Source organism: Cavia porcellus, unplaced genomic scaffold (assembly GCF_034190915.1).
Source record: "Cavia porcellus strain 051 isolate PalLab524CR breed Dunkin Hartley unplaced genomic scaffold, mCavPor4.1 scaffold_29, whole genome shotgun sequence".
In the NCBI taxonomy this organism is placed as follows: Eukaryota; Metazoa; Chordata; class Mammalia; order Rodentia; family Caviidae; genus Cavia; species Cavia porcellus.
In genome coordinates, this window is record NW_026947512.1 from 45061737 (window position 1) to 45085620 (window position 23884).

Consider the following 23884-nt stretch of genomic DNA (forward strand, 5'->3'; position numbering starts at 1 on the left):
CCATTCCAATTAATGAGTGAAAACTTTATAAGGCTTCAAAGCCACATAATGGGGAATCATGATTACCACATACTTTTATATATTTGAATCATTTCTTATAATAGGGAAACTATTTGGTATTCACACATGTGAGTTTGATTTATTTCACTTATGAGTATAGTCTCAAGTTGCATCCATTTATGTATAAATATCTCAGTGTGATCCTTCTTTTAGCTGAGTAGTACTCCATTGTATACAAATACCACACTTTTTTATCCATTCCTCAGTTGATGGACACCTGGGTTGTTTACAAGATCTGGCGATTACAAATTGTGCTGCCATAAACATAGGTGCACATATATCACTGTGGTATGATGCCTTCAGTTCTTCTGGGAACATGCCTAGAAGTGGAATAGCTGGAACAAATGGGACTTCCAATCCCAGCTTTTTGAGAAATCTCCAGACAGACCTCTACAACAGTTATACCAGTCTACACTCCCACCAACAGTGCAGGAGAATTCCTTTTCCCCCCACAGCCTCTCCAGCATTTGTTGGTGGTTTTCTTGATCGTGGCCATTCTTTCCAGAGTGAGATGGAATCTCAGTGTGGTTTTAATTTGCATTTCTCTAATGAGTAATGATGATGAACATTTCTTCATGTATTTATTTGCCATTTGTATTTCTTCACCTGAGAAGTGTGTATTCATCTCAGATGCTCATTTTTGGATTGGATCTTTGAATTTTGGGGGTCTGATTTTTGAAAAATTCTTTATATGTTTTAGACAGAAGTCCTTTGTCGGAGGGAGAGTTCACTAAGATTTTTTTCCCAGTTTGTGGGTTTTCTTTTCACTATGCTGGAGATTTCTTTTGACATGCAGAAACTTTTTAAAAGAGGTGATCCCAGTTATTGATTCTGCGAAGTATTTCCCGTGCAGTTTGATTGCTGTTCACGAATTCTCTACCTACCCCTATGTCTTCAAGGTTTCTACCCAATTTGTCTTCCAATAGATTTAATGTTTGTTTTAATATTCAGATCTTTGACCCGTTTATATTTTAATTTAGTACATGGTGATAGGCATAGGTCTAGTTTAGTTTTTGGCAAATGAAGAGCCAGTTTTCCCAACACCATTTATTAGAGACTGTCATTCTTCCAGTGAACCTGTTTGGCTCGTTTATCAAAGATAAGGTGGTTGAGTGTGTTTGTAGTTGGGGTTGTATCTTCTAATCTATTCCATTGATCTTTTGGCTCTGTTTTGATTCCAGTACCATGTTGATTTTACTACTGTTGCTTTGTAGTATAATTTCAAGTCAGGGATTGTGATGCCTCCTGCCTTGCCTTTGTTGCTTAGAATTGTCTTTGCTATTCTAGGTCTCTTCTCACTCCAAATGAATTTTAGGAGTGATTTCTCTACATCTATGAGGTGTTTTGATGGTATTTTATTGGGATTGCATTGAATCTGTATAACAGTTTTGGGAAAATGACCATTTTCACAATATTTATTCTTCTATCCATGAGCAAGGGATATCTTTCCATTTTCTGAGATCATCTTCAATTTCTTTTTTAAGTGTATTATAATTTTACCTGTACAGGTCTTTCACTTCTTTCATAAGAGTAATTCCTAAATATTTCATTTTTTGGTTGCTAGTGTGAAGGGTGTGGCTTCTCTTATTTCTCTCTCTGTGATTTTATTGTTAGTGTATAGGAATGCTATTGATTTTTGAGTATTGATTTTGTATCCAGCTACATTACTGAATTTATTTATCTAAGAGTCTTTCAATGGAGTTTAGGGGATCTTCTATGTAGACTATCATGTCATCTGCAAACAATGATAATTTAACTTCTTCTTTTCCTATCTTTACCCCTTTTATTTCTCTCTCTTGCCTAATTGCTTTGGCTAGTACTTCCAGTACTATATTAAATAGGAGTGGTGATAAAGGACATCCTTGTCTTGTGGCTGATTTTAAAGTAAAGGCCTTCAATTTTTGGCCATTTAGTATGATGCTGGCTGTTGGTTTGTCATAGATGGCCTTTATTATATTGAGGTAAAGACCATCTATTCCAATTTTCTTATCATGAATGAATGTTGGACCTTATCGAAAGCTTTTCCTACATCTATAGAAATGATCGTGTAATTCTTTATTTGGCTTTATGGATATGGTAGATTACATTTATTGATGTTGAACCATTCCTGCATGCCTGGGATGAATCCCACTTGGTCATGGTGTATAATCTTCTTGATGATTTGCTGTATCCTATTTGCCAATATTTTTTTGAGGATTTTTGCATCTGTGTTCATTAGGGAGATTGGTCTATAGTTCTCTTTTTTAGTTGAGTCTTTCTCAGGATTTAGTATGAGAGTAATATTTACTTCCAGGAATGACTTAGGAAGGATTGCTTCCCTTTCAATTTCATTGAATAGTTTGAGGAGTGTCGGCATTAGGTCTTCTTTGTATTTCTTGTAGAATTCTGCAGTGAGTCCATCTGGGCCTGGGCTCTTCTTTGTAGGTACGGCTTTAACTATATTTTCAATTTCATTGATAGAAATTGGGTTAATTCAGCAGTTTTACATCCTCTTGACGTAGCTTTGGTACTTTATATGTTTCTAGGAATCTGTCTATTTCTTCTGTGTTATCAAACCTTTGAAAGTAGAGGTTTTCGAAATAGTTGTTGATGATCTTCTGTATTTCTATAGTCTGTAGTGACTTTGCCTTTTTCATTTCTTATTGCATGAATTTGAGCTTTTTCTTCCCTTTGTAAAATAAGGTTGGCTAGGGGCTTATCAATTTTATTTACTATTTCAAAGAACCAACTCTTTGATTCATTGATTCTTTGGATTATTTTCTTAGTCTCTATTGCATTGATTTCTGCTCTGATTTTCATAATTTCCTCTCTTCTTTTGGCTTTGGGCTTGACTTGCTCTTCTTTTTCTAGCTGTTTGACGTATAGCATCAGGTTATTTATTTGTATTCGTTCTGTTTTCCTGATGTGGGAACTCAGTGCAATAAATTTTCCTCTGAGAACAGCTTTCATTGCATCCCACAGATTCCGGTAAGTTGTTATCTGTATTTTTATTTTCTTGTGCGTATTGTTTAACTTCTTCTTTAATTTCCCCTGTGACCCACTGATTACTCAAGAGTGTGTTATTCAGTTTTCATGTGTTTTTGGGATTTTTGCAGTATCTTTTATCATTAATTTCTAATTTCAAAGCGCTGTGATCTGATAACATGCAGGGGATAATTTCAACTCTTACATTTATTTAAATATGTTCTGTGAGCTAATATATGGTCTATTTTAGAGAATGACCCATGTACTGCTGAGAAGAATGTGTATTTTGATGTTGTTGGATGGAACACTCTGTATATGTCTATCAAGTCCATTTGTTCACATGTGTGATTCAGTTCTGTTATTTCTTTGCTGATTTTCTGTCTGGTTGATCTGTCCCTAGGTGTCAATGGTGTGTTAATGTCTCCTGTTAGCATTGTGTTACTGATAATTTGATTTTTCATTTCTGTTAATACTTGTTTTATATAACTGAGTGCTCTGGAATTTGGTGCATATATATTTAAGGTAGTTATCTCTTCCTCTTGAAGTTTTCCCCTAACGAGTATGTAGTGACTTTGTCTCTTCTGATCATTATTGGTTTAAAGTTCACATTGTCTGCAAACAGAATGGCTACTCTTGCTTTTTTTTGGGTTCCTGTTGCGTGAGATATTGTTTTCCATCCTTTGACTTTCAGTCTATGAGAATCCTTCTGGGTTAGATGGGTTTCTTATAGATAACATATGGTTAGATTTTGTTTCTTGATCCATTCTGCCAGTCTGTTTATTTTAATTGCTGCATTGAGACCATTTACATTAATGGTTATAACTGTTATATACTGGTTTATTGTTGACATGTTATCTTTCTGCTGTTGCATCTTTAACTTTCTGTTGTTTAATTATCTGCTTTGCTTAGTGGTTTTTTCCTAAGTGTATCTAAACTGTCTGTCAATATTCTTGGCAGGGTTGGCTTGTTGATCATGAAGTTCTTCAGCTGTTCTTTGTCATGGAAGTATCTTATTTCTCCATTGATTGTGAAGGACAGTTTTTCAGGGTACATCAGTCTAGGTTGGAAATCATTTTCCTTTAGGATCTGGAATATTTCACTCTATGCTCTTCTTGACTTTATTGTCTGTGCTGAGAAGTCTGCTATGATTCTGATAGGTTTTCCTTTATAAGTGATCTGTCTTTTCTCTCTGACAGCTTTTAATAATCTATTCTTGTGTTGGATTTCTGGGATGGTGATTATTATATGTCTCGGTGTAGTTTTATTTTGGTCATGACTATTTGGAGTTCTGTATGCTTCACTGAACCTGATGTCAGTTTCTGATCTCATGCTTGGGAAATTTTCAGCTGTCACTTCTCTAAATATCCTTTTGACGTCCTTTATGTTGTCCTGTTCTTTTTCATTAATGCCTATCAATCCTATATTGTTTTTCTTTGGGTCATCTTGCAGTTGTTGAATTCTTATTTCCTGATTATTTTTAAAAGATCTTTCCTTTCTTGTTCACTAGCTGCAATCTTGTCTTCAAGGTCTGAAATTCTATCTTCACTTTCATTGAGTGGTTTTTACAGCTTTCAGTGGAATTTTTGATTTCCTGTATATATCTGTGCATCTGCTTTATGTATTCTGCTTGTTTCTTATATTGCTCATCTAGGGATTCTATCTTTTTGTTTTGTCTTTCAATTTTTAAACTGTGTTTCTTTTGATATGTTCAGCATGTCTTTCATTTCTTTTATCATTTCTTCTTTTACCTGGGAGATTATTTCTAGTTTGAATTCCTTTAAAGCTTCTCGGAGTTGCTATTATGTCCGATATTTGAGGTGTATGGCATATATTTTCTTCTATATACATCGCTCCTAAGGTTTCTTGGGATGGACTGGAGGTTTGAGATTGTAATTTGGTCGTTCGTTTTGTCATTTTCCTATATTTCTATGTTTCAAGTGTTATTCGAAAGCTTCCTCTGGGTCTGTTGGAAATCCACATCTATGCTTGCAGCTCCTGGGACTCTGGCACCCAGTTCCCCCAGGCCGCCAGGCCTCTGGAACCAGTGGCGCTCGCCTGCTTGCTTAGAACTCCACAGTCCTGCAAGCACACAGGGACGCAGATGCAGGCACCACAGACCCACCTAGCTGTTCCTCTGCACCCACACAGTGCGAGGATCCCAAACAAGCTGGGCTCTGGGGAAAGCAGGCGCCTGCTTGCTTGCTTAGAACTCCATAGTTCTCCAAGCACAGCTGGAACCAATATGATACATTTTTATTGCATATATACACAAAAATGTTCCAGGCAGACAAATAGACGACACAGATTTAGAGAGCCATACACCAAACTGATAATAATAGTGTGTGCTCAACATCACTTTCCTCCACCAAGCACCAAGGAGTGGAGGATAGCAATCATTAAAGTGAAACATCAGCTATAACTGTTACTCATTACATTTTTAAAACAATATGCATACTTGTCTAATTAGAAATAAAATACTAATAAGTGATAAGAACACCATGAAACACAAATGAACAAGGAACATAAACAAAAAAGTTATTTTTAAAAATGCTTAGTTGTAAATAAAGAACTCCAAATTATAGAAGCTTTTAAGTGTTTACTGGGCATTTAGATACCATCTTTTGGGATGTGCCTAAAACTATTGCTCATCTTTCTTATAATGAATGAAAAATGAAAATTACTAGGGACAGTTTTGTTGTTTATTTTTGTTTTGCAACAAATCAGATGAATTTCAACATTGTTCTTTGATTTTGGAAGTACCTAATGTTTACAAATTGGCTGAATTATATGAATTCATTAAAATGAATACTTACAATTGTGATGCTTGCTTCTTTTTAAAACTGTCTTTGTTGTAGAAATAAAGATCAATAGACTTTGTTTTCCTATTGGACACAGGTAACTTTAAATTTTTAACATGTATGTAGTTAAGATGGTAATATATTTTTCTTTTACTTTGTTTTTGTATTTTTGAGACAAGGTCTTACTATGTAGTTTAGGCTAGCCTTAAACTAACTCCTTATGTCGCCCAGGCTGACCTGAAGCTCATGACAATCTTTTTGCCTAAGCCTCCTGAGTGCTGGGATTGCAAGCGTGTACCACCATACTAGCCTCTGAAGATAGTAGCCTCTTAAAGCAACTTCTCGAATGAGGCTCAATGATAAAGCACTTGTGCAGCATGCATAAGGCCCTGCATTCCATCCAGCACAAGCAAAGAAAGACAAATGAAGGAGTCTGACTTTAAGCTCTAATATAAATGAAACAGGCCTTCATATATGAGATCAAAATAAGTGTAATAAAAGAAAAACTGTTATGATCAGTACAATTTCTGTATTTATATAGCCCAAAAATCAAACCTCTTTAGACTTATATTAGAGCTCTAACATAGGAATATTATTATGAATTGATTTTAGTTGAGAATAGTAAAATTATGTGTACAGAACTCTTGTAGTCACTATTATACCTTTTGTTTAAAAAGGTAAATAAAAATGTTTCCTTTTCAAAAATCATGTTTCTCTTAAATAGAAGGTGGTAGTCTAAAAAGTAATTAGTAATCAAACAGGTAAAACTAAAGCCAGGTATGCTGGCATATGTCTATAATCCCAGCACCTGGAAGGCTGAGGCAGGAGGACTGCTCAAGTTCAAGGTCAGCCTGAACAACACAGTGAGATCCTGTCTCATAAAACACAACGGAATAATAACAACAATAATAATAAATAAATAATTAAACAGACTAGGTAAAATTTTAAGAACTTATTAGTCATGTATCCTATAATACCCTTTTATAAGTGAAGTATTTATCTTTGGATAAAGAAAACTATCTAAATGGTTTTAATTGTTAAAAAACCTAAGTTCTAACTCCCAATATGGTATAGATACAACAAACTGGTATCAAACTAGTTTTTATGTCATAATAAGAGAATCAAAAACAGCCTTGTATTTTTAATAATTGTAAAATACATACAACATATTATTTAATGTATTAGCTATGTTAAGTTTTCAGTTCAACAGTATTAAAGTACATTTTTGATCTTCCCCAAAATGGTGTTAAACCAAATCTAATTCAAGCCAGGCATGGTGGTGCACATCTGTAATCTCAGGACTCTGGAGGCTGAGGCAGGAAAGTTCAAGGCCAGCCTGAAATGCATAGTGAAACCCTGTCTCAGAACAAAAAACTAAACTCAATGCTTAGGTTCAGTATTGACGTTATGGGGAAATCTGATTTGGTGCTTATCCAATTCAGTTTGTGACCAGAGTCGTGGAAAGAATTCAGTTCATGAACAGAGGTACCACAGTACTGGAGTCTGAGCACTCAAGATTCTAGCAAAGAGGCTACTGGCAATCACATACACAGTGTGGCACTGGAATAATCTGTGTTCCTATTGAACATTTTATAGGTTTAAGTTGCATTATCAAAAAGGATATACACCATGATCAAGTTTCTAGGTTTCACCCCAGAGACGCAAAGATGAGTAAATAAAAAAACATCATTTAAACAGAGGCAAGGTCAAAAATTATGTATAATTTCAAGAAGTACAGAAAAGACTTTCAACAAAATTTAACACCCTTTCATGAAAAACCCTGAACAAAGCAGCTATAGAAGGATAAAACCTGAATATAATGAAAGCTATATATGACAAACTAACAGCTAAATGGAGAAAACTTAAAAGCATTCTTCCTAAAATCAGAAACAAGACAAGGATGTCCACTATCACCTCTTCTACTCAACACAGTACTTGAAACATCAGCCACAGCAATTAGGTAAGACAAAGAAAAAATAGATACATATAAGAAAGAAAGAACTCAAATTATCATTATCTGCAGACGATACTCTACATAGAAAATCCAAAGAACTTCACCAAAAGTCTTATAATTAATAAGAAACTTCAACAATTTAGCAGGATACTGAGAGAAAAATAAATCACCCAGCCCCCACTACCCTGCAAGTGCTAAACCCAAGTACTGCCCATCAAATAATGCTGTGTTCTTTCTTTGCTGTATCTTTTAATGACAAGATTACAGCAGTTTCTGTCTCTTGCTGTGTCCCCCTTCTCCTCTTCCCACATTAGCTGCCTTTTGGTGTAATAACATCAAGCAGCTTCACAGCCTCGTTATCTCACATCCTAGCCTGCAGAAGACATTCAGATGTGTGCTGTTGTAAACCTGTCACCTTTAAGTAACTGCCTTTCTTCCCAGCCTTTTCCCTCCATAAGCTCTGGATAACTCCTCTCCTAGCCCAGACTCAGGGCTCAAAGTTTGGACTGCTAACCTCCCCTGAGCCAGCAGGCTTAATGAACTTTACTTCCCTCCACTTCTCCTCAGTGCCACTCATGTTTCCTGTGTCCCAAATCTAAAATTGCTACAATATAAGATCAACACAAAAAACCATTAGCATTTGTGTGTATCAACAGGGTGAGAAGGAAATTATGAGAATAAAATCATTCACAGTAGCTTCGAGAAAAATGAAATACCTAGGAACTAACCAAGGAAGTCAAAGAGCTCTATAAAGTGACAGTACTCTGAAGAGATTGAAGAGGACATCAGAAAATGGAAAGATGGTGGGATAGTAGCAAGGCTGGCCTGGGTTACATGGTGAGTTCAAGGCCAGCCTGAACTGCATAGCAAAACCCTGTCTCAAAAAGACAAAAAAAGAAAGGAAGGAAGGAAGGAGGAAAGGTAGGAAGGAAGGAAGGAGGAAAGGTAGGAAGGAAAGATCTCTCTTGTGGGGCTGGGGATTTAGCTCAGTGGCATAAGCACCTGCCTTGCAAGCAGGCGGTCGTGAGTTCGATCTCTGGTACCAATAAAAAGTTAAAGTTAAAAATGAAAAAGACAAAAAAAAGGAAGATCTCCCTTGCTCCTGGATTGGTAAAATCAGTATTGTCAAAATAGCCACAATCCCAAAACTATTTTACATATTCAATGCAGTCCCAGTCAAAATACTAACAGCATACTTTACAGATCTAGAAACAATAATTCTAAAATTCATATAGTGCCAGAAGAGATCCAAAATAGTAAAAGTAATTTGGGGCAACAAGAGAAAAGCAAGAGATATAGCAATACCAGAGTCCAAACTGTACTATAAAGCAACCATGATAAAAACAGCAGGATATCAGAATAAAACTGATATGGGTGTTAGTGCAACAGAACTGAGGATAAAGAAACTCCCCTAGATACATTTAGCTGTTTGATCTTCGACAAAGGGCCAAAAACGTGCTAGAGGACTGACAGCCTGTACAAAAAGTGAAGCTAAGAAAACTGGTTATCTGGCACGCAGAAGACTGAAACTGGATCCTTATTTCTCAACATATATTAATTAAAACCAAAACAGATGGGGCTGGGGATTTAGCTCAGCAGCATAAGCGCTTGTGGAGTCGTGAGTTCGATCCCTGGTACTGATAAAAAAAAAAAAAAAAAAAAAAACCAAAACCAAAACAGATCTAAGATCTAACCATTAAAACAGAAATATTCAACCTACTGGAAGATAAAATATGTAAAACACTTAAAGACATAGGTGTAGGAAAGAATTTTCTAAACAGAAATTCAACTGTACAAGAAATAACAGCAACAATCAACAAATAAAATTATCAGATTAAAAGCCCCTGTACATCAAATCAATCAATCAGTAAAGACACAATCTATAGAACAGAATAACATTTTTGCCAGCTGCTCCTTAGACAGAGGACTAATATTTAGAATATACAAAGAGGGAAAAAAAAAAAACCTTAACCACCTAAAATTAAAGATCCAGTTGAGAAATAAATAAAAATGAACAGACATTTCACGAAGGAAGAAACACAAATGGTCAATAAATATGTGAAAAAATACTCAACATCTCTGGTCATTAGAGAAAAGCAAATTAGAACAATGCTAAGATTCCATCTAACTCCAGAAAGAAGGGCAATCATTAAGAAATCAAACACTAACAAATGCTGGCAAGGGTGTGGTGAAAAAAGAAATTCTTTTTTATTGCTGGTGGGAATGTGAACTAGAACAACCATTAAGGAAATCAGTAAGGTTTCCCAAAGAACTGAAATTAGAAATTCCATATGACCTACTGATTACTCTGCTAGGTATCTTCTTCAAAGAGCTTAAGACAGCAATACACGCATATCAATGTTTGCAGCAGAACACTCACAATAGCTAAATCCTGGAAACACCTGGAAACCCATCAACAGATGATTAGATTAAAAAACATGATTTCTATATAGGGTGGAATACTCCTCTGTTATAAAGAATGACAGGTTTGAAGCATTTATAGGAAAATGGATGCACCTGGAAAATACACTGAGTGAAATAAACCAGACACAAAGCTTAAATATCACATGATATCTCTCATTTAAGTGAGGCAAAGTACAAAGGGAATGATAAAGGATGGACAGAAGGGGACAGGAGACAGATCTCTTGCAACAGAAAAGTGGTCCAAGGGAAAAAGTGCAAATAGTAAGGAGGAAGGGAAGGGGAAATAAATAAAAATTTGCCATGCACAGGAACTTAATAACCTCAATTAATGTAAACATTATATGCCATCATATGAGCTAATGTTAATAATATTAACCAGAATGCAAAATGGGCAATAGAGGAATTGGAGGAGCCGGCCAAGGGAAGGGGAAGATATTAAAAAGTAACAAACTATGGTGTGTACATGTAACCATTCTTCAAAATGACTGCAAATAGGCACTAGTAAAGAATTTTTAAAACTACATTCACATTGTGATTCTTATCACTGTCTCCAGAATCCTCTCACATCGCACACAAAAACTCTGTACCTACTCAACAATTTCCCATTTCTCCCTCCCAACCTGCTGTACTGCTCTATCTTTAGAATTTGACTATTCTAGGCACCTCATAAAAAATATATTCATATAATATTTGTTCTTTTCTGTCTCCCTTTATTTCACGCAGCAAAATATCTTTGAAAAACTAAAAATTATCTAATACAATATCCTCAGAGATTCATTTACGTTGCAGCATGTGCCAGAATTTCATTTCTTTTTAAGGCTTAAAAGTATTTTAATGTAGGCTGGACTGGGAATGTAGCTCAGTGGTAGGGCACACAGCTAGTTCAATCCCTTGGTTCAGTCTCTGAAACTATAGCAAAAAGACAGACTGACAGAGGTGGAGATATAGCTTGGCAGAACAAGCACCTGCCTGACAAGTGCAAGGTTGTAAGTTTGATCCTCAGTACCAAAGCGGGGAATAAAACAGACAGACACAGAGTAGATCCATTTGTCCACTGACAAATATTTGGGTTTGTCTTTGCTATTTTCTCCTTGCTGAGACAAAATACCTAACATCCCCAAGGTAAAGAAGGAAAGGTTTCTTTTGGTTCACAGTTTGTAGAGATTTTTTTCTGCAGTTGGCTGGCTCCAAGGCAGGGCAGCGTGACAGAGGGGCATCACAGAGGAGAAACAGTCCATGGCAGGACATGCAGAAGTCAACATGCAGCGAGCAACCCGCCTACCTCTCTCCTTTATCCCATCCAGGCTACCAGTCTTTTGAATGGTCCCATCTTTAATCAGTGGATTATTTAGTAACACAACCCCTAACTCCAGAATCACACACCCTAGAGCCAGCCAGCTCAGATAACTTCCACCTATGAGCACATGAGGCCTTGTGGGGGTATCTGGACATAGGCTGCAATGGGCTGTTTCTAATTTCTGACTACATGAAAGCTGCTGCACTGAACATGGGTATATACGTATACACTAAAGTCTCTGCTTTCAAGTCTTTTGGGTACAGAGCCAAACTGCTTTCACTTGATAATATGTTAATTCTATATTTAATGTTATAGAAAACTGCCATGCTAGACTTAGGACAGAAGCCCTAAGAGTATTTTAATGCTAAAATATACAATCTTAGTCAAGTGTGGTAGTGCATGCTCACAATCCCAGCATTTAGGAAGCTGAGGAAGGAGTTTAAGGTCAACTTGCACTAGGTATTGAGTTCAAGGCCAATGTGCATAACAAAGTGAAACCCTGACTCAAAAAATAAAAAAATAAAAAAGACACAGAGTCTTTCCTACTGGGCTGGGGACTTAGCTCAGCAGCATGAGCACCTGCCAGGCAAGAAGGAGATCTGAGTTCGATCCTTGGTACGAAAAACAAAAATGAAACACCCCCACATAGTCCTTTCTATCAACAGTTCAAATCATGATCTGTATACTTAACGGAACCAGGATGGTTATGAAAGTGACTGCATAACAGGGTTTCAGAAGAAGGGAGTGCAGAGAATGTGTGGAACCAAGAATATGGGCCCAAAATCTGTTTAAAAAGAAAATATTCTGGAAGCCAAATAAAACAATGTGCAGCTAATTTGACTCTAAAGCTACTAAGTAGCAAAACACACCTAAATGTGAGGAATTAAATGTTTTATATAGGAAAAATACATTGTACTTTCTAGGATATATTATATACAATGTCCACCCTATGTAGCCAGGGCAGAAAGCAATGAATAAAAGCAAAAACTCTGGCATCGAACAAACTGGGTGTAACTAACAGCTTCATTATATGGGACCTATGTAACATTAAACAAGGTAATAAACTCATCTTTGTTTTCTCTTTTCTACAAAATAACAATAGTACCTCACTCATGTTACAAGTATCGAATGAGACAGCAGGATGAAGTGCTTAGTATCGGAGCACTTGCCATTTAGAATGTGTTGAATAAAAACATAACAAAAAAAAAACAAAACCTCAACTTTTTGTCTAAAGGCTTTAGGTGGTGTATACTGCAATGAAAAAAGAGAAAAGACATTGTAAGATTCCAAATAAGAGGGAAAAAAAACAGTAGAAAAATAACAGAAAAATATAGGGTCAATGTATAATACATACTTGAAATACAACTGACTCTTACTTATAGCTAAGACAACCTCTCCCCCCAACAACAACAGAAACAACAAAACCACAAATACGGTTCTTAGAAGTACTACCATGCGATCTCCAATTGATTTTTATTTGCCATGTTGTTTCAGACTGAACCATTTCTTGCTTTCCGTAAGTTTAACTCTTTAGACAGGAAATTTAAACAAGCACACGTCTTTCTCTGTTACTCTGATAGATGGTAGTATGTATAGTGGAATAAGAAATAATGAACATGGTAGACAGATAGCAGCAGCTTCAGAGGCTCTCTGAGAAACCCCACTTAAAATCCAGGAATGGTGCTGGGCGAGAAATCTTAAGCAAGGGGAGATATACTTTGCCAACCCAGGAATGAACTAAACTAAGGGAAACCAACTGGAAACGCAATCCCGGTGATATAACAGGAACAGATAAGGTCTCAGCGCAGAAGCTGGACCCCACGCCACTGGAAGCGCCACTGGAAGCTGCGATTTGAATTTCCTGCAGCCACTGCTGCATCCCAATCGGCACGGTAAGGAGAAAGGCGTGAAAGCTCTGAGAGTGGGAAGCGGTGAATGGAGTTGAGAGCAGAACTGGCCGGGAGCCCTGCATTGACCTGCGGTGATGAATGGATCTGGGACTCTTCCATTAGAGTAGGAGGCAAAGGACATACTGGGGCCGGGCAGACTACCTGGAACAGGATGCTGCAGTGACTTCAGTCACATATTCCCCTCTCAAGTGGGATTGGTGGGGAGTGCCTGGCCTGTGTGACGCCACTGACTAAGACCCAATAGGCTAGCCCAAACCAGGTCCCAGCGCCTGGAGGTGCACCCTAGCAGTGAAGCCTTCAGTAGGTTGACCTGGAGGAGCGGACCCAGCATAGGCTGCCCAGTTCTGTGTCTCTCTGGTACATGGCAGTGGGCGGGAATACCTAGCCCGCACATTTCAAACAAACTGTAACCAACAAAGAAAGAAACTGGGCCTCCTGTATACGCTTGTACAAAAGGAACAAAAAATATGGGAAGAGGGAGAACAAAGGAACAAAAGAACAAAGGAACAAAGGAACAAAAAATATGGCAACAAGAAAGGGTCCTCCGCCCCCAAGCCTGAGAAACGAGCAATATCAGACACGGCACCAATAGACATAAAGCACTATCTCTAGACAAGTTCAGGAATGAAGTTATTAACGACCTGAAGCAAGATATAAGATGAATAGTTAGAGAAATGCTAAGCACCGCCCAAGAAAAAACAGATGGTGGAATGAAAAAAGGGGAGAATTGTTTGAGGGAGAAAATAGAGAAAACATAGAATACGTGAAGCAGGTTCAAAGAGATCACCAAGAAACTAAAAACTCTATCGAAAACTGGCATAACAGCTTGAAAGAAACTAAGGATAGATTATCTGAACTGGAGGGCAGATTTATAATATGGGAGCATGAAATTAAAAACTTCTTAAAAATAACAAAAAACCAAACAGCAACAATACAAAGGCTAGAAGATGATAAGAGGATCTATAACTTAAGAATTAAGAACATAAAAGAACAACTAGGGACACAAACAAATGGACTACAAAAGCTATTTACAGAAATAAACAATCCAAGAGAATTTCCCTAATTTAGCAAATGGTAAAGATACTCAGATGTATGAGGCATACAGGACCCCAGCCACCTACAACCAAAACAGAGCTACACCCAGGCATATAATAATCAAAATTGTAGAAATCCAATATAAGAACAGAATATTAAAAGCCATCAGAGACAAGAAACAGATCACTTACAAGGGAACACTCATCAGAATTACAGCAGACTTCTTGGCACAAACCATCAAATCACAAAAACAGTGGGGGGGAATAATTTACGCTTTGAAAGATAATAACCTCCAGCCAAGATTGATATAACCTGAACAACTGTCCCTAGAAATCGATGGAAAAACAAAGTGCTTCCAAGATAAAGAGGAACTAGGGGAATTTGCAACCACCAATTCAACTCTACAGAGAATACTGCAGGTTATTCTAAAAAAGGAAAATACCAAGATTCCAGAAATAGTGGTAGAGAGGCCACAATGAATGGAGCAGAAAGCAAAATGAAGAAAACAAACTGACAACAAACGACAGAAAAAGAGCTCAACAGAAATGAGGCAGAGAAGATCAGATGGTAGGAACAGCTATTTTGGAGAAAACAAGACATCATAATAGCTAGTGCTGATTTAGTATCATCTTGTTTTGAAGTCCCATCAAACTTGTATGCTTCTGTCTCCATCGGTCTTAAAAGGTTGTGTATCTCATTGGATTTTATTATATATGATAATATAAGTGAAAACTTTTATATACAAGGAGATTATACAGAAACCATTGTTCATTTTCTGTTAATTGGTTCTAAATACCCTGTAATAATGTCATTCTCTTGAATGGTTTTATAGTGTCTTGACATGTTTGGTGCTACAGTATACGAAGTTACACTCAAAGATTTCAAGGAAAGAGACACTATGATAACTATTTTTATGTCAGGATATCTTGTGGTGAAACACTATTTTGCTTAAATGGTTATGTTTTGACCTGCCCTGTTCTGTTGTTATGCCCTCTTTTATCTCAATCCCTTTTTTAATTTACTTTTTTCATCTTTTTAATTAAGGGAAAAATAAATAAAAAATAGCAGCCCTCACCATCTTTTGACTGATTTTCCCCTATTCTGCTTTGCTTGATAGTACCAAGTCCGAAAGTATAGGCAAAACTGTGAAGACAGTAAGAATCATTATCATGCCCATTCCGGTTGACTATTATCTTCTTTTAAAGTCCTGTAATGTCTCCAATGCTTTGAATTTATTCTTTACTGTTTTGTTCAATTTTATTATAACTGGCAATTCTTCTTAAAATAGCAAGAGGCAGTATGGTAACCACTGTTGATCACCTTGTATTTTGTTTTTACATTATCTATTATGTCCATCTTTTTGACTTGACAGACTGTTCTGATACGTCGCATCTGGTTTTACTCTCTTCAAAAAAAGTAGTAAGAACTGTGGGAGTAATAAAATCCAAAATGTGTAATTGCCATTGTACAAAAGAAAAGAAAAGAAAAGAAAAGAAAAGAAAAGAAAAGAAAAGAAAATGCTCTAAAAGTTATAACTGCATATATGTTTAGGTGTATAAGATGAATAACCATATTACTGATTTTTTTTGGATCATTGAACAAAACTGTTTGCACTCTCACTGTTTGAAAGTTCACTTTATATGCTTCAATTTTGTAACTTGAACAACTATTTCTAAGATGAGAATATGTAATCTATTAACTAGTGATTTCTTACTGTTTATTTTTAAAATTTTGTATTGTACCCTTGTACAATACAATACTTGTACCCTTTTTCTGTTTTTTTTCTACTTAAATTAAAAAAAAAGAAAAGAAATAATGAATCCTAAGTTAACGTCTTTTTCAATAGTCCCAACTTTCCACTAAAAATATAATCACCATGGTTATGGTTTATATCAGAGTCAAAGGATTTTAAACCAATTTCTTGAGCACAAAAATGCTTAAACCTATCAGAAAGATAACTTACATCTTGTGTTCATTCTTTGTGTCACATACCTTGTGTCAGTCTTTGGATAAAACACAAATTGATCTTGATGTTTGAGACCTGTTGTGACAAAGATGCTCTCTTGATTTTAGAAAGCTTAATCTGTGAATGGTGTCTTAATTTGTTGAGACATCCATGGAAGGGGAGAAGAGAGTTAAAGGTGACACAGACATTAAGAGTCACGGGAGATGTTGCCATCGCACATGCCTTCTTATCAGCTTTGCACACACACTTACCAGTTTTACACTCCATGCACGTGAACTTCCCATCAGGGACTGACGTCCATCCCAGGCACTCCAGGTGAAAGTATCTGTAGCACTCTCCCTCACAAGGAACCAGAGAGTCCCCAGAGCTTTCGCAGATCTGGAATATAGCAAAAGGCAGTGGTTCTCAAGTTCAGCAGGCCCCAGTCACCCGCAGGGCTTATGAAATAAGACACCATGGTCTAGAGATCCTGATTCAGTAGGTCTAGAGAGTTTCAAAAATTTACATTTCTAATAAGTATTCTGAAGATGCTGGTCCTTGGCCTTTATATGGAAAACCACTGATACAGACAGCCATGACACCTACTTCTGTACCCCACATAACATAAAATTTATAGTCATACTTCAGGACAGTGGTTGCCTAGCATGTATGAGGGCCGAGGTTCAATTCCCAGTACCACAAAAATAAATAAATCAAGGTATGTATATATGTATGTCATACTAGAGTTTTATGATTCCTCCTTTGGGATCTACATACTTTAATCTTTTTTCATGCCAGGGATATAGCTCAGTGACACAATGTAAGGTGATGAATTTGATTTCCAGTACCAGGAAAAAAATAAACACAATCTTTTTTCATGTAACAAAGTAGTAATTTTCCAAAAGGGTAAAAATACATTTAAAAAGTTAACATGAATTTAAATGTAAGAAAAACCACTATCTTCATAGGGTCTCACTAGCAGTTCAGGCCTTGAACTGTGTAGCCCAGGCTGGCCTGAAGCTGGCAGGGATCCTCCTTCCTCAGCCTCCTGAGTGCTGGAATCATAGCTGTGCACCACCATGTATGGCAAAGAAAATGTTTTCAAATAGCTCAGTGCATAGTGCCTGCCTGGCAGGCTCAAGTTCCCAAGTTTGATTACCAATACAAAAAAAAAAAAAAGTTTTTGAAATGGGTCATCTGCTCTTTACTCCCAATTAATATCACAATGATGACTTGCATTTACATCTGAATAAGCATTTAAAGTCAGGGGAACAATGAGTTGCGAAGAGCTTCCAGATCTGTAGCTTTAAATAACAGTGTAGGGCTGGGGGTTTAGCTCAGCAGCATAAGCGCCTGCCTGGCAAGCATGAGGTCCTGAGTTCAATCCCTGGTACTGAAAATAAGTGAATAAATGAATAGATAAATAAATAAAATAAAATAACAGTGTAAATTAGGAAAACACTGCCGTCTTCAACAAGCAGTGAAGTGCAGTACTGGCAGACTATGGTCACACCTGTTTTCAGTCAAGAGCATGAGTCACCTGCCTACCTGACACACAGTGTCCTTCCTACTCATTCCAATGCCTCTTCTGGACAAACTCGAATCCATGGACTGCACGTCAGAAACATCTGCATCTGCAGCAGCTGATGGGCTATCTACTTGTTTTCCAAAGCCTACCTGTATAAAGAACAGCACATTTTTAAGAAAGACAAAACAAAACTTCTGTAGAAGTTAGATGCAAAGAAAATTCTGATAAGACTTGCTCAAGCAGATTATCCTTTGTTTCCTTTTAAAATCCATAAAACTTGTATCTTTATCATTTTGCAACAACCAACAAACAAAGTGTTTCCGCTATGTAAAAGATCAGCAAAATTAAGACATAATTGCCGGATATGGTGATTCACACCTGTAATCCCAGAATTTGGGAGGCTGAGGGAGGAGGATCGCCCTGAGTTTGAGGTCACCTGGGATGCATAGTGAATTCAAAGCCAGCCTGAACTACAGAGCTAGACCCTGTCTCAAAACATGAAACAAAACACTTATAAATTACAAAATAACCAGTGACCTCCTCCCCACAAAGAGTATTTTTAAAATTCCCTGATTTCCTCACATCAGTCAGGCAGAAGAAGCATTACGCTTCTTTGCAAAGCAAAAGATGGCATTCTACCCAGACCCTTGAACATACTTACCTGCAGATCACTCAGTCCTCTAGAATCGGAGTCGGATGCATCTCTGTAGGCTGAACTAGTCATTTCTACATCAGTGGAGGCTCGACTCCTTTTCTTTAGAGGCTTACAGGAATCTGAAATCTCGCTGGCACCTTAATATAACACACTGAAATTAATCCTAAAATAGTACTTAGAGACTGTTTTAATTTTTTGTGTGTGGGAGAATATTTTCCCCCAAACTCATCTTTAGTGTGAAAAAAACCACAGCTTTTCTTTGTAACACTGAGGCCATAGTCAAAACTCTGTAAGCTTCTGACCTTCCTGGTAGTGATTTAATTTACAGCCGCTCTAGTAAAACATTTAATTCAGTTCACCTGCCCTAGTGCCATTTTCAGTCAGCAGAGCCCAAGTTCCAACCTAAAAATCAATTCTCTCAAGACTGCAAAATAGCTGGTTGATTTGGAGCACTTCGAAGAACCATTCAATTTGGAGGGGAGACACAAAACCCAACACACTGTGTAGCTTACAAATATGGTCGCAGAAACATCTCCATCTTGTTTTTATTAGGGATGTGACAAATCTTTGATTTGTATTCGATTCGTACACGGATAGTGCCATTTTCCCCTGAATTTTGCAATTCGGTTGATTACTGCCCCCCAAATAAATTTTGGATGTTCACAATTGTTCATCTGAGACTTCCTTGGTGAAGTGGCATTTATTGTGACCATTAACAAGTGCTGCAGCACATCTACATGTGTCATGCCGTTAGCAGGAACACTGCCGAGGGTAGTGAATGGACAGCATTCAATGCAGCCAAGTCACGAAGAGCTGGATGACAGGCCTCTATGTGGAGTTTATGCGGGAAGGAGTAAACATGAAAAAAAAAAAAAAAGGCAGAGAATAGTGTGGAATTTTTTTTAAAACTCTGTGTAATACAAATCCAGCCAAAACAATAGTGCAAAAAGTTACAAAGCAACAATCTCTTGGGCTAATGCGGTATAGGCTATACAGAAACAGCCACGATGAAATGTGCAGATCAGGCACGGTGAATACCAAGGAACCAAGGAGATGGTTAATATTTCCACCCACAGTTTGTGTTTTGGATTTTCCCCCAAAATTTCCATACAACAGACAGACATCTAGATCAGCCCAGCAAGCTATGGTGGAAGTGTGCAGTCCAGAAGAGACCACAGAGAAACAAGTCTCCTGAGGCCACGAAGATCCGCAACAGGCTGAGTGGGAGCAGCACTTGGTACATAGCCATGTTCTGTGGTGGAGGACGTGGGCCTCGGGAGACTACTCAGATTACTGGAACCTTGTTATCACATCCCATCTACAAGTTTTCCACTGAATGCTTCCTGACAGCTATGAATGAGGGTGCCTGCCCAAGTTAACGCTGATTTAAAAATACAAGTACACAAATCTATCTCCTTCATTGCTGGTGTATGGACCCAGAACACCACCACAAAATATTTCCTTGGCCTAAAAGATCACTGGATTAACAAGGAGTTTTAACAGAGGAATAGGAGTGCTGTACTGAGAGGCTTTCGAAGGGAAACACAGGTACCGCCATTTTCGATGAGTTTCTGAAAATGATAGAAAAATGACAGACTGCTGAAGACAGCTGTCATGCTGTTCTCCATGATAACGGCACTAATATTAAAAAAAATAAGAGCTTTTAATGATTGCAATGTATACAGTTTGGGCTGTTTGGCAAAACCCTGCAGATGTGCATTAATGATGCTTTATTTAAAAACAAAAAACAAAAAACCCTAAAAATAGTCCATGTTGGATTGATCAGTGTAAGTTAAATGGTGGTTTTTAGGCTGGATTCACGATTTAAGCTGATCCAGCTCAGACCAAAAAAAGAAAAAAGAAAAAAAGAAAAAAAGAAAAGAAAAAGGAAAAAAAAGAAAAAAAAAATCATTTGAATGTTAAAGCAATTGTTCAGTCTTGAAGAAACCAGGCAGGAGAATGCCAATAATGATGATTGGCAAAATCGAAATCGAAAACAATGTAACTGTTTATCAAGCCGCCGACAAAGAAATCTTGCATGGAGACTACAAGTCTGGAGTTTCTGGGATGAAATTGTACAGGAATCTCAGTCCACAGTTTCCTCAATCGCTGCGGAGACGGAGCTGTCACTGAATCTGACAGAGCCCTGCACTCCCCGGTCCGCCGACCCTGTGGAATGGTGGAAACACAACGCAATCAGGCCTCCTAATCTCGCAGCGATCGCGATGTCTTTTCTTGGAGCTCCGCCAAGCAGTGTTCCCTCCGAGAGGCTGTTCAGTTCTGCTGAGGATCTCCACGGAGACCATCGCTGCAGACTTCTCCCCGAGAATGCAGAGAGGCTGGTGTTTTATATATTTATTTATTTATTTATTTTTAAATAATGCAATTTGCCCAGAGTAAACTACAGGTATTAAATACAGTTTTGAGCTCACCAAAAAAAAATGCATGAATCATGCTATGGAGTTTGTACTGTAGTCAAATTGCACACAGGAAATACAGAAGCAAGTTTAAGGTTTCTTAAACTTTGTGCGTATCTCAAATAGATTCACATAAAGTCATTTAATAGTGGCCATAAATATGCTATGAATCATTTTAATTTACAAAAAGGTTTTACAGCACTGAAAAATAAATGTGGCAAAAATTTTTTTCAATTGGGTTGTCTTTTCTGATTTGTCATAGTCCATGTTTGACTAGTATTAATAGCTACTATTCGGTATTCAGTCGAATACCAAAAAAAGTGGATTCGTCACATCCCTAGTTTATAAGTCAGTGAAATCCCGGAATTTTATGGAGAAAAGTTGGAAACAGTATCAAGTCTACGTGGTGTTCTCCAATTAACCAAAACAAGACTTTTCACATGAAGGTACAGAGTAAGATCAACTCAAAGAGTCGCACGCACACACACACAAACACGGGAATATTGCAATTTCACACCAAGAAGCAACAACAATGATTTACAGAGACAGACAAAAATACATGAAGTACAAATAAGTGATTCTTTAATACTGGTTTAATCAAGGAAATGCAAAGCAACATTATAATATTAACTCACCTTTCTGTAATCCAGTCTTCACTGTAGCCTGAGGAACTGTTTCAACCTGTTTGGACAGAAAAAAACAGCATTAACAAGGAGGTTTTTTCCTCTTACTTTTAATTAATAGGGAAAAAAATAACACTGTCATCAGTCTAAGTAGTGATGAGTGATCAATGCATCTAAAATCTGAACTCAGTCCCATTTTCTGGGTCAAGTTCTCTGTCTCAAGGCCAGGGAAGGTTTACATCCTAACTACCTGCGCTGAATACCAAGTGACAACACAAAGCCACATGCTCTCTAGCAAAGACGTCTCCCACCATTCCCTTGGTATATGAAAAAAAAGAATACTTTCCTTGGTGTCTGGAAGGCAAAAGAGGGGTTGTCTCTGCAACCAGCCCCAGTGTTGCTATAAACCCCTCCCGCCCCAAAGATGTTAGGATAAATTTTTACTTACTATGATACTCAGGTTAATGTAACTCACGCCACTTTAAGACCCTTCCGCGCCTGCACTCACAGCTAAGTTGCTGGGAATCAGGACCCTCTCTGTAGAGAGTGCTACAGGGCTCCATACAGCTGGAAGCTCAATACTTTTGCTGCTAGTACAAACTTAAGAAAATAAGTTTGTGATATTGCAAAAGCACTTTCTTGAGTGTCTTATGAACAGTGTCTTGATCCTACATTAGGAGAGCGAGATCAGAAGTTATTCTGCCAATGTATATGTAAAACACGTGGTAATTTGAGGACTGAACCATTAGAATCAGAAAAGGTTGCTGTTTGGAGGAGTTCCTGTTTAAGCTATGAGTTGAATTTCATGTTTTAAGATGTGGTGAAATATGCATGTTGAAACACATTTCGTAAATATTTAAGGATTGTTCTAAGCTTTTTAAAAATTTTTTTATTTTTTTACAACAGGTAGAAAAACATACAACATAAGTGCTTTTTATAAGATACAATTAGTCATACAAATATAAAATCTTCTAACAATCACTGGTATTATTCTACTACTAACTGTAACACAGTGGCATTAACAATTTGTCCCATTTTTTGTACTCATTCTGCTTATTAATTTTAAACTGGTCGCAGACTGAATTTGGGAACTAGGTGGCAAAATCACAACTTTATTTTAGTAATGAGTACTATAGATCTGCAAGAGCTGATTAAGATTTTTTGGAATATAATTTTCTAAGTATGAAAGTTAATATACTAAGTGAATGCAAATTAGTGTATTATTTCACTTTTAAATATTCTAGAAAAATTGTTTTACATGCTTGTGATACCATACAGCACCCACAAAGACAGATTTTAAATTTAAAATTATGCAGGCAATATTTTAAATAAAAAAGTCCATACTCTTTTGTAATAAATGATTTTTAAAATATAAAACTTACTGGAACTAATTCTACCTTGAATATGTTCTGTTTAATATCAGGTATCCAGGCTGAATAAATGGATACTCTTTCCCTTTTAAAAAAAGCTTATGAAAATTTGGATTGTGAGTTTAAAGGAGAATGGTTTCTCAAAGTGTCTTTGAAAGGGTAATTGAACATGTATGTTATTACTATATTGATTACACCAGTTGAACACTTTCAGTCAAAATGTATCTCCTCTTCTTTTTCACTTAAATATTGTTTATCTAACCAAGTGAATGCCATTTCATTGGGAAAATAACATTCCAAAAAATCTATGATATCAACAGAAAAACCAGATCACCTATAACTTGCTGCTTCTTAAATAAGTTAATTTGATTTGTTTAAAAAAATGAAAAAAAAAATACTGGTAGTTTAAACCAAAAATCAAAATTTTTAAAAAGGGAATTCAATGATAGGTACCCTCCCCAAATCATGAAGACATAAAATCATTTTGCTCATAACAGAAATTTGAAAATCAATTTGAGAGTTTTAAAGTCTCAAATCACTGGCTTCCCGTCCTCTGAAGCCTGTCTTTTTGAGTGAAAATGCCTACAGCGGAACCCCAGGGATGGTTGTATTAGGACTGGGCACTGGAACCCCCAGGACAGCAGTGTCAGACACTCCAGAAAGGAAACTCAGGCTAGGGGAAGTTTCACTTTCTTTTAAGATACTGAGAGAAGCCACAGCATTACATATACATTGCTTTAACTCTCTACATGTAGGAAGCCAACCTGCTCCTTTTTGATCTTCTTCTTTGGCACAGCCTCCGAGGACTTCTCTGATTCAGAACGAGTCCTAATTGATCTTCTCTGTTGCTTCTTTTCTACTGAGCCTAAGAGGTGATTTAAACACACAAACAGTCATTTAAGGG

The 23884-nt window shown here is 37.1% G+C and overlaps 1 protein-coding gene across 7 annotated transcripts in view; it reads right to left on the reverse strand.

The window, feature by feature from the left end:
- The window catches only part of Nsd3 (nuclear receptor binding SET domain protein 3), a 132166-nt gene that overhangs the window by 42581 nt on the left and 65701 nt on the right, over positions 1-23884 (reverse strand). For 5 of the 7 annotated variants that reach the window (XM_003462876.4, XM_013144694.2, XM_005000417.3 and 2 more), the window contains exons 8-12: positions 23745-23845; positions 21623-21668; positions 18577-18707; positions 17936-18064; positions 16660-16786 (exon numbers count right to left, since the gene is read on the reverse strand). In XM_003462876.4, coding sequence (XP_003462924.1) covers positions 16660-16786; positions 17936-18064; positions 18577-18707; positions 21623-21668; positions 23745-23845 — 534 coding nt within the window. Of the gene's footprint in view, positions 1-16659; positions 16787-17935; positions 18065-18576; positions 18708-19074; positions 20740-21622; positions 21669-23744; positions 23846-23884 lie in introns of those variants that run through there. The other 2 variants (XM_013144693.2, XM_005000418.4) reach the window with 2 other exon arrangements.